This window comes from Ascidia mentula, chromosome 3 (genome assembly GCF_947561715.1).
Source record: "Ascidia mentula chromosome 3, kaAscMent1.1, whole genome shotgun sequence".
NCBI classification, from domain to species: domain Eukaryota; kingdom Metazoa; phylum Chordata; class Ascidiacea; order Phlebobranchia; family Ascidiidae; genus Ascidia; species Ascidia mentula.
In genome coordinates this window covers 20,762,499-20,778,415 of record NC_138568.1, presented here as the reverse complement: position 1 = coordinate 20,778,415, position 15,917 = coordinate 20,762,499, and the positions used below count along the sequence as shown (strand labels likewise).

The 15,917-nt window shown below is 35.9% G+C and overlaps 1 protein-coding gene across 3 annotated transcripts; it reads left to right on the top strand.

Annotated features, from left to right (window-relative positions):
• The first annotated feature begins 623 nt into the window (after positions 1–623).
• On the top strand, positions 624–15,657 carry LOC145894244 (uncharacterized). 3 transcript variants are annotated; one of them, XM_082982764.1, is made up of 24 exons: positions 624–739; positions 1,751–1,919; positions 2,456–2,524; positions 2,591–2,662; positions 2,933–3,110; positions 3,439–3,523; positions 3,856–4,013; positions 4,202–4,349; positions 4,847–4,954; positions 7,351–7,492; positions 7,899–8,027; positions 8,734–8,927; positions 9,425–9,621; positions 9,905–9,983; positions 10,444–10,591; positions 11,053–11,220; positions 11,781–11,910; positions 11,983–12,031; positions 12,252–12,326; positions 13,144–13,305; positions 13,394–13,480; positions 13,934–14,041; positions 14,399–14,571; positions 14,881–15,657. In XM_082982764.1, the coding sequence occupies exons 1-24, from the start codon at positions 710–712 to the stop codon at positions 15,002–15,004; spliced, it is 2,982 nt and encodes a 993-aa protein (XP_082838890.1). In that variant the 5' UTR covers positions 624–709; the 3' UTR covers positions 15,005–15,657. The 3 variants fall into 3 exon arrangements, with proteins under 3 accessions (XP_082838890.1, XP_082838891.1, XP_082838889.1); XM_082982765.1 differs by having other exon boundaries at positions 2,453–2,524; positions 7,351–7,453; XM_082982763.1 differs by having other exon boundaries at positions 2,453–2,524.
• Positions 15,658–15,917: the final 260 nt, after the last annotated feature.

The window sequence follows — 15,917 nt, the reverse complement described above, 5'->3', positions numbered from 1 at the left end:
GTCACAAAATAAGGTTGATATTCTTTAAAATATTCTGTTTTGAGGGGCAAGTCATAGCCTATACGTTTCTAAAGACATGACTTGATCAACATCAGCCACAGGTTTGAATGTGATGCGATGCATGTTGCCACCATAGAATACTTAAACAGTATTCTGAGGTGGCAATTTTTCTGCCTCACTTGGACACATGTTTTTCAGGATTACTTACTTGTTATATCCAACAGAAACAGAGAAGAAACAATGATTAAAATACCGCAAGAAATTATTGCAGAAATAAAATGCGTTAAAACGTTGAGGTTTGGTCATCGTGTTTTGTAAGCCAAGTATGATATATCAGTTTGCAAGTATGATAAAATATGCATTTTTAATATTTACTTTTTGAAATCATGGCATTTTAAAATTGATTTCAAAAATTTGCGACCTTTTTGTCGGTGTGGATTTTATTTATATTTAGTTGCTGTAACTATTCATGCGTAACGTGACAGCGCGCCAGGGAAAATCAATTCAAATGTTCAAACAGGAAATGGAAGTCTTTATTAATTTGTTCGAGGCCAGTAGACTTTTCGTAGACGCATTAGGCGTATTGTTTTCGTCCTGTTGCAGTAACTATACTTTACTTCTTTAGGTTATCGTTAATAACGTTTGCTTTATATCTGATTAAACGTGAAAGGAATAAAAAAGAAAACAATCGTAAGACGTTCAAAGAAAAATGCCGACGGAAATAGATGACTTCACCAGGGTTAATATAACACTGTTTTGCTTTTGAATTTCGTAGTCTATTTATAGACGTACATCTATATTTAATTCATTAGATGTTTGTAAAAAATCGAGGGCTAGATTCTGTCACAACTAAGAAACCAGCCTCGGTCTGTATATCACACAAAATATAAAAAGTATTGCAAATCTTACTGGTAACCGTCATTGAATGCACAATTTGAATATATTGTACAACCATCTTTTATTGTAAACATAATGTAGTAAAGTGCGCTGGAATGCAGCTATGTCTATTTCTTTATTGTTTACCTGATTTTCGAGAGTGTTCACTGTGCGGTCTACCGTCTACCCAAAATATTTGCCTGATTTTCGGGGCCCAACGTCTTGATTGGAAACACATTTTTTTCTGAAATCCGGGTAAAAACAAAGTGTGCCTATGCACTTGATGTTCACTGAAAACTGTCCTCTGTAGAACATAAAAATTTCTAATCCGGGGCAAAGTTTTTTCTTTGCAAATTGTCGATAACATTTCAGGTACAGGGAAAGATAACTTCTCCAAAGACTTTGAACTTTCTCTAAAAATTTCAATCTGAATTATTTGTTAGAGTGTTCCTATTTTGTATACAATGGTGACAATAACCAAGAGAACAAAGTCATGCATGTAACACATTGTAAATTTCAATATAATTGAATGAAAATCAAATGACCAGCAACATAAAAATCAGCAAAGATCACAAATTCTGCTTCCACCGTTACTTTAAATATGAGTAATAATAATGCCCAGGGATTACATTACATGTAATTGTTGTTCTGTATGATGCAGTGCAGTCAATCCATAACTCCATACAATAAAGACATTTATGGAATAATGGAAAGATATGATTCTGAGGTTAAAATCTGTTGACTTTCGTGTAAGACAAATATATTTCGCTAAAAAGCATTATTAGTGTCAGTCAGTGTCTATAAAAACAACGTAACAAGAGTAACCGTACAATAAGACAAAACATGTTTTTTTATGATGATTAATTTTGTTTAGAAACTCCTGGAGCGCACTAAGGCTCGTCAAGAACAGATGCAGCAAAAGATGATGCAGCACTCTTCACAATCTAGAAAGAGGCGTCCTTTGGAAGATCAGGAAAATACTAAACATTCAACATTGACCGATGAAAAACTAGACTCGAATGAGGACGAATTAAAACCAAATGGTGCCAATTACTATAATTACTACACTTTTTCTGTTAAAATTGATATTTTTGGTTATTCATCATAAGCACAGCTGCACAATTACATGTGAAAATCATTCACCAGCTTCAAAACAATAGCAGTCTTTCTGTGGTGACTACAATAATTACATCTAATATAATATCAAGCAATGATAAATATTTAGGCTTACCACACATAGAAAAACGTGAGTAATACTAAACAGCTTATACCAACTTACACATCAACAAAGCTTTTGAGATTGGACTTTTGGTGCGAAACATATAAGCAACACTGCATAATTACCACAACCGCATTTTCAATTTGCGCTACATGAAATGTTTCCTGTTTGGTTCCAATTACTTCACAAAAAAGGGAAACTGTTTTGTTTGAAGCACCCCATTGCTGGTGCCACATCATTCAATGCATTGACTGTGGAATCTAATTATGTTTCTAGTCTCCATAAGCTGCTTATGTCTATAGCCTCATGTCATATGCATTAGAGTTTAATGTCAGTTGCATTCTTTGTGTACTGTAGCAGATTCCCCCAACAAGAGGTCACGAATGGAGAGTGGGGTCAATATTGAAAATGAAGTCGCCAGTGACTCAGGTTTGACGAAACTGTGTAAAATTGTAGCATTATTTCAAATAATTACACAATTATATACTTTTTAAGGCCCTTCTGCTGCCACTGTCAGCCAGCGAATGAAGCGACTTATCAATCAAAGAAAGCAATGGGAAGCAGCAGGTAAACATTTAAGGTTTGCATAACATTGCTATAAATGCTCTCTGACTAGCTTGTTTCTGTTGTTACTGACTGAAGTATAAAAAGTGTTCTGAACGTGTATACCCACATTAGATGTGGTGCATTATGCAAAACTTGTTGAAACAAACTGGTCTTAGCATATAAGCAATGCAGGCATTGAAATAATGTGCTGTTACGATGAACATAATCTTACATTAAGTTTAATTAATGTTCTAAAGCCTTGTGATGAAATAATTTTCACATCTTGTTCAGATACTGGGGATGAGATAGACTTTACAAACTTGGTATCGCCGGTTCGACATGATGCGGTTTCACCAACCCCTGCATCTACATCAAAACGTGCAATAGATGTTGACCGTAAAGCAAGGATGGCTGCCCTCGCGCAGAAGGTCAATAGCTGGGAAGACGATTTGACCAGAACCCAGTTCAGGTGCAAATGCTTTAGAATGCTTAATTTCAAAAAATGTAAAAGTTGTGTTTTTTTATAAAAACTGTTGTTACAGTCAAAGTAATACAAGCTTTATTATAGGATAGTTTTGATATCGAAAATTAGCTTTCTTTTGTTAAATATTCAGAGCTTAATATTGTCTACATGCACTTAGAGACAGGCAATATGTTATATCCGACAATGTGTAATTTTAATACATGTGCGCTAAGTGGTCATGACTCACCAGAAGTTAGCCGGATAATATACTTAAATAAATTTTTAAAACATAGCGTGAAATTAAAACTTTATTTATCATAAATTTTATATGCAGTCCGGAAAAAACAGAAAAACCGAAATCAGTTGGTCGGAGGACGCCAATGGTGAACACTTACACCGCTGAGATTTATGGCAAAGAGGTCAGTTTGTTTGTGACCATATTAAAAAAAATATTATTTACAAGGAACCGTTATGAATATTTAAATAAAACGGCAGTCCAACCAGCAACTGTACTTGTTTTTTCTTGTGGCTAATGGTTCAAAAGTTTCATCTTGGCTTCAAATTCAATGAATCTTTATTGAATACAAGGCTTTATTTACAGCATATCATACAAAATACTTAATACTAGTTGTATCAATATTTTTTAAATAATGTATTTAGTATTTTTACATAAAAGAGAAATAGAAAACTGTTACACGGAGCACTGAATATTATATTATAGGTTTCTGTTAATTGTTTACGTTCACATCAGGTATCTGAACAAAACAACACTGGTGCAGCCGAGAAAGTGCCTCAGCCTCCAAAAAATATTTCTAAAAGGGTTTCTTTGTCGATTGAAACTCTTAGCCAGTTTGCTGGAAAAAAACCTACAGCACAAAATTCAAACCAAAACCAAGCGACACCCACCAAGCAAGTGCACAAATCTACATTCTCTTTTGTTTAACTATTGTGTTTTAAATTTTGACTTAATTTTAAAATTGCTAACTGGGAAAATGTGGTGTAATGGTATTGACCATACAGACTACCTGGCACAGGAATATATCTGATTGTATACAATACAGTTATGTCTGTATTAAATAAACTTTTGTTTAATTTAGGTCTTATGGAAATGTTCACACCAAACTTGGTGGAAACAAAATAACTGTATCGAGTTGGAAAAGTGATGAGTCATCAGATGAGAGAGTTCAAGGTCACCAGGTCACACCTACAACTAAAAGTCTTCAGCAGAGACTTATTGAGTTGCAAGTAATAAAAAACCTCATCTCAGATCTGTCTCAATATTTTTGACATATTTTGCCCTTTTTCTTTAACTTGGTCAAAATCCCATCAGTTTCAACTGATTATGTAAATGCATTAAAACCAATGATGTATAATTACATAACATGATTTTTCGAAGTATTGTTTATTTACCAAAAATCAGTTCTGGTTTTACATAATTCCTTTTATCAGAACTACTTATAGATGATATTGGATACAATCAAGCTAGTCGTTGATTATCATTCTGAAACAGTTTATATGTTCAAATGAAATAGACAATGTTATATTGAAATTTAACAATAGTTGAGCAAAACAAACTATTGTGTTTATACTGTGACAAACACAAAAAAAATTACATGCAGCACGCAGGGTAAAAACATTGTAAATTTTCTTTTGCAATGAGTTACAAATGGTGCAGCAAATTGTGTAACACCAAAAAATATAAATTTACATTGGCTTTGTATGTTGAACAATTTTATTTACAGAAAAATGGGGTGAAGGCTCAACAATCAACGGCGGGTGGAGTTGAAAATAATTTGGCAGATCGCCAACTGGAGTTAAATGAACTTGAGGATGATGATGAAGAAATTGAGGTTTGTAATGAAATTGATGTTAAACATGTTTGCTTGTGGATTTCAGTAGACAAAATGTACACAATACCTTTTTCACGTTTTTAACAATTATTTTTCTGCCTAAAATTAAATAAAACATTGGTAAAATATGCAGTGAAAATAAACATTTTATAAACATTAGGTTTGGCTTCACTTACCAAATACCACATTAACAAGACTCTGATAAATCACTTGGAAATTTGAAAAAAACAAAATTAACCATTTAAAACAACAATGTTCCAAATCTTTGAAAAAGAAACCATTTATGGTATTATTAAATGTGCAATTAAGTTTTTGGTTAGGAACCAAGTAGTTTTATTTATGTGATTTTCCAATAAACAAGCATGACTTTTTCATGACACCCAATTATTGTTAACCACACAAAACTTCGCATCAACACCAAACACTTAACACCAAAAAAAGTCTCCTGATTTTTGATTCAACTAAAGTGACCCCCAGTGTTTCCAAGCAAGGGTCTTTTTCTTCGAATGCCATTTCCTCCTCCCATATTTGCTTGAAAAAGTTGTTAAGCTGAAGATAGGCAAGCCACATTCACCCAGATGACGTAACAATCATCGTGCTTATGACATGTAAAAAAGCGTCTCGTACTACGCAGAGAAGTAACAGTCATCAACATGCATTGTGATGTCATATAGGCAAGGACTAGAAAATTCGGCCCAGTAAGAAAGAAATGATTTTATTGGCAGTCGGATATGCTTATGAGGAAGACGGTGTTTTTTGACAGAAAACTAAATGCAGCCAAACAATTAAAATTGTTTCTCTGTTTCGTAAGTGGTTTGTTGTTGCTTGTTTCAAGCTAGAAGTGAGAGTGGCCAAAAAAATAACATAACTGAATTATGCTTGTGCAGTTAAGTACAAGAATTACAAGAATGGAGCCTTTATAATGAATAACAAGGATGGTATAGCAAAGATACAATGCAGTCTACGAATCTGAATGAAAAAGTTTACGGTTTGTGTTTGTACTTTTGTCTGTGTCTATCCAGGAAGTTACATTTCCCCTTAAACGTCATGATTGTTATGGTGTGTGGATGTGAAACTCGCTCGACCGTATTTGTAAGAATTAAACTTTCTGTGGTTGTGCAGTTAACTATGGCAACAGTGCATCACACGAAGGTGTAGCGTGTGGGCAGTTTGTTAAGGTAGCTTGTAGTGTGGGTAATCACAGGAACTGTCATTTGCTTTGGTTTCCTTAACCTACAGTTGTTTTCTGTGTTGATTGTCAGTTCTCAGCCTCTGTACTATATTAAAGCTGAAGCAGAATTATTCCGAATGTGGAGCTGTAGAGAAGAGTGTAGTATTATTTGTCATGCATATGGGTCAACAAAAACATGACAGTATCTTGCTTGAAAAACTAGTTCCCAGAAAAAATGTTAGTTCAAGAAATATGATGCAGGCATTTCATGTTCCTAAACATCACAGAATGTTGGTATGAAAACTAGAACCAAGACATGAAAGTTCACGACATTTCCTTTCTGCCGATCAATCACCAAAAACGCTCTTAGTAGTAAAAGTACTCTGGTTAGCTCTGCACATGTATATTTATTCCTTACCACACTTCCTAATAAAATTGCAATAGCTTTAATGTTGATTTTCACTTGTGTTTGGCTTCCTAGAAGTTGATGGCGTCTGCTTGATTCGTCCTAAAAATGGTAGTAGCAGGGCATCGTTAGTCACAACATGCTTCACGTCAGTGTTCTGTAGGAATTCCATTTTGAGAATGACTAACGTGTCTTGGCATGGCATTCACAAGTCAGGCGCAGGGCATATGTTTAAGAGTGTAATGCAGTTTTAAGTTCTGGGATGAGCTTTTAGGTTCTGTTGTTAGAAAGGAAATTTACACCGACAAAATGAATTTAAAAATTACCCAACAAAGTATTTTTTTAGCATACAACCAGACTGCTGATAAAATATTATTGTGTGTCTAAATATTATGTTTAACTTGTTTGTGAAATAACTGCTTGTCTGGCAGACACAGTACAGTTTGGTAGTGTCATACATACATCAGGATTTTGTGTTTGTATATGGGCAATCCACAATTGAAATATAACTTAAAACCACATAAAAGTTTAATCAACAATTGATCATAAAATTAGCTTAAACGAAACTTCACATCAGTGGTTATTGCTTCTGTCGCAACTGCAATTTTAATTTGTTTTAAAATTAAGTTGGTTGAAGGCAGAGTATGCAAAGTAGTTGCGTAATTTAAATGAATTGAGAATGTGCACTTTAATTGTACAGAGTTGACCTCTCTAAAGCTATAACTATACACCAGATTATCAAATATACCATGTGCAGTTAAGAAGGTCTTAGCTTTAATGGAACTGCAAACTCAAATAATTTTTCTGTCATTTGTGCAGGATGATAATGGTAGATGCATGGGTGTGAATATAACTGACGAAGCCAACACTTCCGAGTGTTCTGATAACGATGCATCGATGACACAAGACACAAATGAAACCGGTATGAAAGCTTTGCGCCTTTATCGCAAATCACCACAAAGTACGTATTTTTTTGCACCAAAATAATGTCAGATATTTTGAAACTTGATTTCTTTGACTGTATAGCGATGCTTTTTTGAGGACATCTTTTGTTTTAGATATTATAAAGCTATTTCAATGTTTGCAAATCCATTGTGTTGCCAATGCTTTAGGGCAGTGGTTCCCAACTTTTTAGTCCTGTGCACCCTTTTAGTCGATATTCAAATCTAATTCCCCCCCACAAATTTAGTTTGCTAAAATATCGTTTCCATTAACATTTTAATGTAATTCTTGGAACAGAAATTAAACTAAGAGATTAATATTGGGACACAAATTCCCCCAGACAAATTACAAAATTCCCCCCTGATTGGGAACCACTGCTTTAGGGAGTGTTTTATGTCAACTAATTATAATGATTCCAACTTTAGGTTTTCCTCAAGTGGAAATAAGCAAATCAACCGAAGACCTGAATGAGGAGGAAGAAATCTTGGATGACTCGGCTGTTTCTTACGGCGACAGCATGATGGATGACTCGGAACAACTTGAAGAAGCAGAAGGTAAAACGTGCTTTTTCTGTTGACAAAATGCAGCAAAAAATGTTTAGTATGTTTGAAATTTTGGCTAAAATTTTTTCAACAAAAATGAAAGTAGCTGTTATATATTACAGGCATAGTTTAGTTGGAGTTTTAGTTTAAATGTACAGTTTCACACTTACAATTAACAAACATTACAAAAAAATTAAATAAAATCATACAAACGGCTCAACCAGTGGTAGGTCAAACAATGCAATGAAATTCTGATCCAAAAGGGTTTCGGTTTCTGTTCAGGCCTGACTTGTAGCCCTGACTGAAAGTTAATGCAATATATTGAAGTATCAAAAACATATCATGACAATCTGATAAGCTTTGATTGTTTAATGTTTGTTTATATGGATGTTGTTGTTGCCAGACGCACTGATGTGATCGATCGAAATTGCCCCAAAATTTTCTTATAACTTACTTATGCTTCTATACAAAAATACTGCTGAGCAAAATCAGATGAATAGTAGATGGCTTGACCCAGTTGGAAATTAAGTAATTGGATTTATTTTTAAGAAATGTTGCAGAATAACATTTTTGCACCAGACATTGCATAACTACTTTTCTTTTGATAAATAACAATGTATAAAAAAATTATTGCTACATCAGAAAACTTAATCTGACCGAACTTTGGGTGAAAATTGTACAGAGCTCATTTATTTCAAGTAAATTAATCCTGTTTCAGAGGCATCAGAAAAAGAAGAAGACGATGAAGAGAAAGAAGAGGGTGAGGACACAATGATCGATGAACTCTTCGATGGAGTGGAGTTTGAGGATGAAGGAGAGGATCTTGAACCTCCACGATCAACTTCTCCCCTCACGATCCCGTCTCTCACTCGACAGAAGAGCAAGATGGAGATACGGTCTGAGCTGATAGTGGTGAGCTGTTAAATGAGTGTGGGTTTTATTAAAATATGTGTTCGAACAAAGAATTAAATTCTTATGTGAAAAAGGGTGCTGTTGGGACACTGTGCATATCAACAATGTAATTTTGTTACAAAAGTCCTTTCTGTATTGGCACTGGAGCTCACTTTTACTGGGAAAATTATATTATCACTTTCCTGACATTGAAAGTTGCTTTATTAAATTTTTCTTTGGATGACTTGTTTTATGGAATGCTCCAAATTAAATTTGTCACCTATTTTATTGAAGGGTAAATTGGCAAACTAGTCCAGGTAAGTGCCAGTTACCAATTATTTTGAATTGATTATTTTCTTACCACAAAAAGTCAAACCTACTTATGACGTCCAGGGGCTTCGAGTTATCCCTTTTACCACCTATTTCACTCTATCAGACTCTAAATCATTGTGGGGTCTCAACAAATACATTGCCCCATCTTCTGTACATACACTACAATATGTATCTTGTGATTGCAGCGTAACCAAACATGCAATGAGGCAGAAGACATGCATGTGATAAGAAGACAACCAAGCAGACGTCTCCGACCTCTTGCTCGTTCAAACTCAACGGAGTCGGTTCGATCGTTTGGAGACGATGAAAAAGTTGCTGGAAGCGAAAACTTCCCCGTTTTCACGATCGATGCATATCGCACAGAAAAACGAAAGTCACTCAGGTAGTCAATGTAAATTGGTCTACAAACAGTTCATATAGACCGCCGGTATATAGTAGATGCAGCTTAGTTTGTATTGTTCTTTAGTGCATTTGGTTCATGTTGCAATTTACAGAGAAGTGTGCGCTATGTGATGATGTATTTTGCGTTGCCCTTTCTGCAACTGGAATACTTTAGTTTTTTTAATCATCTTTTCCTAGTACGCAAACGTTAGAACTTGAATGAAGAAATATTTTTGCGTTTAGATTTGTTCTCAAATATGTTTACATGTACATTTTTGTGACAGGAAAGCGGACAAAAAAGTGGTTCGCAAAGAAAGCGTGAAGAACAAAAGTAGCAACATCCCTCAAGCTGAATCCGTTAAGGTTGGTTGCTGGGTTTTTTTTTGTGTCATTTGTCTGTCATTGACCCAATTTTTATAGAAATGTCACAAAAAATAAAAGCCATTTCGGACACAATGTCCCAAAGGAAATTGGCTGGTAGATTATTAAAGTTGCTTACATTTTTGCAACGAAAGTATTATAACGTAATTGACCAAAATAAATTGAAAATGTTCTAAATTTTTGCTGGCATTTCGGTTAATTGACGGACTTTTTTAGTGAAAAAAACAAAACAGGTTGGTTGTGATGAGTGTAAAAGTACACTTAGGTATATCCATAAACACAGGAAGTTTAGCCACAAAGCAATGTTACCACACAACAACATAGAGCAATATGTTAAAATACATCGATAGTAAACACATCTCCTTGTCTGTATCAAGTTATTTTTTGGACTAAAGCTCCCATGTTTACATAACCGATAGTTACCATAGCAACTTTTATACAGGAGAAGATCTCTCAAATGCTTGAAGATGTCCAGAAACAACAGAGGGTGATCCAGCAAGCCAGTGCCGCTTTAAACTGTTGTTATGATGCCCAGCACGGAAAAGGTTCAATCACGGAATTGGAAGCAGAAAAACTGCTCCTAATATCAAGTAGGTTGTCAGTGTAGTTTTTTATCACAGCGTATATGATATGGCCAGATAGAAAAAAAATGTAGATATCTGTTTAAACAACATTTGCTTTGTAGGCGAGATGTGTTGAATTTTACGGTTTTGTTACAACATAAGATTTTTATCGTGCATTGTTCCAAAACCTTTATTCATACAAAGATTTTATCAGAACGCCGTGTCAGTCTCATGCCTATAACTTTATAAATTGCTGGTGCACTGTTTGGACATACTGATTTGTAAAAATCTTTATTTTGTTCGATGTTTCGCGAGAAGCAGCAAATTGCGTGACAATGTAAGTGCACCAGCAGTTAGATGGACATCACGTTGTTTTCAGACCCCGGTAACCTCTTGTCAAGTTCCCTTTATTGTTTCCCAAACATATTTTCATCTGCTACACTTCAACAATCGCTTTCGCATTAAATGACTCTCATTATTCCGCACAGGTGAAAAAAGGTTGGCACTTCTAGCCGCCATAAACGATTTGAAAACCCGCCCTGGCAAGCTCTCGACCAATGGGATCGCTGCATGCAGTGGCTCCGTCACGCTCGACCACATACGCCTTCCTTTAAGAACCGAATACATTTTCTCGATGGCGAACAAGAAGGACGGAGGTAGGATGTGGTTTTGATGAATTAATTTATGTTTTTTGTTTATTTGGTGCTGGCGTTTTACATAAGATTGAAGTTATTTCGTTGAAAATAAGAAAGCGCGTGATTGATATCGCAGTATGACGTCATCCGTCGCGTGATGCTTGTGTGTTAATAACCTTTACGTGGTCGGGCGAGTTCGTCAGTTTTACCACTGACTCCCAACAAACATGTCACTGTTATCTGTATTGAAGACAAGTTAATACATAAACCTTATGTGGGAATTACCTCAGTTATCTGGGATATCAGTCGTGCGCCGTTTTATTTAATAAAGGCAACTTCAATCGCATGTTATTTGCGTTGTAGGCAAGCTTGGCTATTAAGACAAACGTAAACAAATCTGTAATTTGTCCCCTAACATAAATTTTGGTATAAGGCTAAGTTCCAGAGAGCCCCCAAACCTACAAAATTATTCAATTTATCAATTAACTTTACAACATTTTGTCTGGCAACCTCAGCAAAAACCTTTTAAATTTCAACCCAAAACTAAACAATCTTTGAATGAAATTGTGTTTTGTCACCAGGTGAAAGCAGAAGTCATTACTACTTCATGCTCGTACGCTGCGGCGCCAGAAAAATCATGGCAACCCATCTCGCCTCCACACACGACTCACTGTCGGGGGATTCCCTCGTTTTCAAAGATAAGTTTCAATTGTAAGTTGGGTTTTCTTCTTCTGGCGTCCACAAGGGACGATATTGTTTTATTCCGACCTTTTTTTGTTACAGGGATAACTTGGAAAGTGATTTTGAGATTGTGATTGAAGTTTTTAGCAAGGTACGTTGAAGTTTCACCGAAAATAGTTTCCATATGTTGCGATATTTGATTTTCGTAGATAAATTGGCTGTTGGGCATAAGTTTTAGTATGTTTCTGATGTGAATTTTTACCCAAAATACAATTCTTTATCTTTACAAAATAGTTTATTTTTTTCGGTTAAATATTTAAATTTAACTAATACAAGCAATAAAAAGTATCGTTTTCTAACTTTTTAAACAGAACCACAAAGCAAGAGCAGATGGCGTTCCCCACCAGGAAAAATCAAAAAGCAAGTTCTCAGGAATTCTCCAAAAGGTTTGTTGAGCGTTTCAGTTAATCCAAACAAAGCAATCTTTACCCAACAGCTGTAATGTGGTTTTAGCAGTCTTAAGTTTCGTGGTTTACATGATGTACTTATTACGGTTGTGGCAAAAGTTAGTGGATCTGTAGAGCAGTGTTTAGTGTTGATTTCATAGCAGGTTTGAGTAATGTTTTTTTTATCAGAAAAGAAGTTATTTGGCTTCAAGCATGTTCGTTTCTCATGTAATTACTGTTAAACAAGTTTTGCCGGCAAATACTTGCGTATAATCAGGTTGAAGGTTTTACACAAAGTGAGCATTAGGAAAGTGCAAGTGAGTCGAACTAAATAACTTGAAGTTGTGACAGGGATTAAACTTGCAGAGCAGAGCAGAGGATTTGAGGAAGAAGTTTGGAAGTGTTGTAATTAGAAGCAAGTTGAAATCCACTTCCAAAATCGTCAGACCAGTTCAAGCAAACAGCACACCAGATGTTAGTCACAGCTATTAATCGCATTTCTTTCTCTATATTGTTCAGTGTAGCGTACAAAATCGAGCATATAGAGTTTACTTTTCAGCAATGTGATTATTTTTAAGTCCAAACAGCCTGCGTAGTAGTATGACGTCACACTAACTCGTCGTGATGCATAATAACAGAGTTGAGCACGTCAGCGACAAATGCGACGTCTGCTTTTCAAGTGACGTCATTAGTATGGCGGCACGTTTTTATGGCGTACAAAATCAAAATTCATTTGTACTTTTGACGAATCCTGGCCAATTCCTACCCAGTAATTTTCTTTAATAGTAAGTTTAATTACATACATAAATATCAACAGTCCCTGACGCCACGCAAGGCGAAGTCTAGAGGCCATGGACCTCTCAGTCACACCGCAAGTCCCGGTGGCCCGAACGCGATACGCATCAGTAGTTTCTCCCTAATCGGCAGCACCACCATACGCCTTGATGACGTCAGCAGAGAGAAGTTCGCTCTGCAGAAGGTAAAACAATGAATAAAGAGCAACGAATATTTTTCCAACACGGGGAAATTTTGGTTCAAATGTTAAATAATTCATTTTGTTTTGCCAGGTTCCCTTTCTGTCTCCGATCTCAGGTCAAATGGTTTGCAGAATTTCTTCGGATTTTAAGTCCAATATCGAACAGCGCGGGTTTTTGGTGAGTGTCTCATGATGTTTAAGCGAACTTGGGGGCTTGTGCACTTTTTCAACTATGGGTCGGGGCCGCAAATTGTAATTATTTGGTGTAGCGAAACAAATTGACTTTTTGTAAATGCAATTCCGTATTTACACTTTTATCGTGTACGGGGAATTTAACACAGAAAATACTTTTTAAAAATGGGGTCGAAAAGAAATTTTCGTCGAGTATTGATGGGGGCGCTAAACATATTAAGAAGCCTGACTAAGCGCGCCAACATTGTTATAACCATATAAATTAACTTCATGTGCATTATTGTTTTGCATTAGTCCACACGCACGGAAATCTTCCAAGTTAACAACATCGCTCTAATTAATACCGCACAAATGTAACTTTTTACTGCGTAGTTATGAAACAGTTGTCTCAGGCTTTAGATGTGAAACTTCCCAGTTAAAATGTTTTCAAACCTTTCAGACCATGTTCGACGACGTGGGCGGATTGGGGGCGTGGCACAGACGGTGGTGTGCTTTGGTTCACGGCGTACTTTACTCCTGGACATACCCAGACGACGAAAAACACAAGGTAAATATATATTGTGAGTGACGTCACCTTGTTGAAGTCTTGGTTGGCATGGGTGGATGTTGTGTGAATTTTAATGCAATTAAAATATAAAATGGAAGCAAAGTCAATAACAACCAGTAAGCTGCAGCTGGTGATAACTAATAAAATATTACTTATATCATGTTATGGCGTGCGATAGAGTTGTAAGTGATTTTATGAATTGTCTGGCATTTTTATGTTTGTTTTAACAAACGTAATGTTTGGGAGGTAGCCATCCTTCGTATACAGTTAATAACAAAAATGAAAATATCACCAGCATTGTCTGTTCTTCAAAAATCAGATCAGTTTTTTCGAAAATTGTAACACCTCACTTTGCAGACGCCCCTCAGTGAAATCAAGATCAAGGAATGTATCAGCGAGACGATTACCACGGTTGAGCGAATCCGTTGCGCTCGACCGAACACGTTCGAATTACGCACCATGCGCCCCCGTCGCCATGGCGACCGCGAAAATCTTATTTCTCAAGACACTGGATCAGTAATCACAACAAAGTGAGACCTTGTTGTTTCGGTTGAATACATACTTCCGAATTTAGTTAATTTATCATGTTTAGGATTTAGTTTATTTATGTAAGTGTGTACCAAAAAGTTCGATCATATATTGTATATTAAGACACATATTTTACCAAGTTCATAACAAACTGTATTACTTTTGCAAGGAAAGTATGAATAACAACAGCATACACGCTTTTACACTTAAAATTGACAAAATTGTTCGCTATGTAGTTGCTTTGTACAACGGTAAAGTCTTTCAAGTATGAACCATTTGCCTATACTCAAATCCTATTCATATGTTTCCAGGCATTGGCTTGCTGCAGACACTAAAGATGAACGCATTGCATGGATTGATTCGCTCAACCAGGCGTTATCAGATGTACGAGCCTGGGACAGCGACGCCCTGAAACCTCTGCGATCCAGCAAGTAGATCCGCCATCCACTATAAAACTTATTGTGTAAATTTGAAGATAGCAAGTCATTACGGAGCTAAAGCGCAACATGTAACAATCAGTACAATTTTGTAGAATATGTGATAATTTGATTGGATTTCTTGGTCTTTTTGCATGTGTTACACTATATATATCGTTTCAGACTTTTGACAATTCTCCAAACCACCAATAACATTTCTATGGGATATAGTAGATTATAGCAGTATGTAGTAACTTAACACTAAAAAGCACTTCTATATGGGTTGGGTGTGTTAAATGTTCCTGGCATTTCGAAACAAGTTTTTTGTGCATGTTCTGCTTGACAACCACGACTGCCGCATATTTACCATTGATATATGTCCAGAAGTATGGCTGCCAACTCTTCTATAATGCTATGGGGTGACTTGTGTCAATAAAAGACCTGTATAAACTGCCGGAACAATTTACATGGCGACAATTTATAAATTCCATTCGAATGGCACGCCACAAAATAATTGCACCCTTTTTTCACCAGATATGTTGACGCACTTCTGTGACGTCATCATAGTCTACTTTCTCTGTCTTGAATTGTACACGTCATAATCGCTTTCTCTTTGGTGACTTCCTCGCGTTTTTATTTGTTCGTTGTAAATTGCTAATAAATACAACACCATAATAATGTGGCCCCATGGGCTTCCGTAACAAGCAGTAGCACACGATATCTTGCTGGAAGGTTAAGTTTGGAGACAGAGAATTCTGTCAAATTATTTAATCTGTACTTCAACCTTTTTGCAGAAAATAGAAGAAAATGTTTTGGTTTAACAATCGCAAATTCAGTATTTTTCATATTCCTATACTTGGGTATTTTGCAAAAGGGAGGTTGCAGAAAACAGCACAAAATGTTCGAAACCAGCAATTTTGCAAGTTGACATT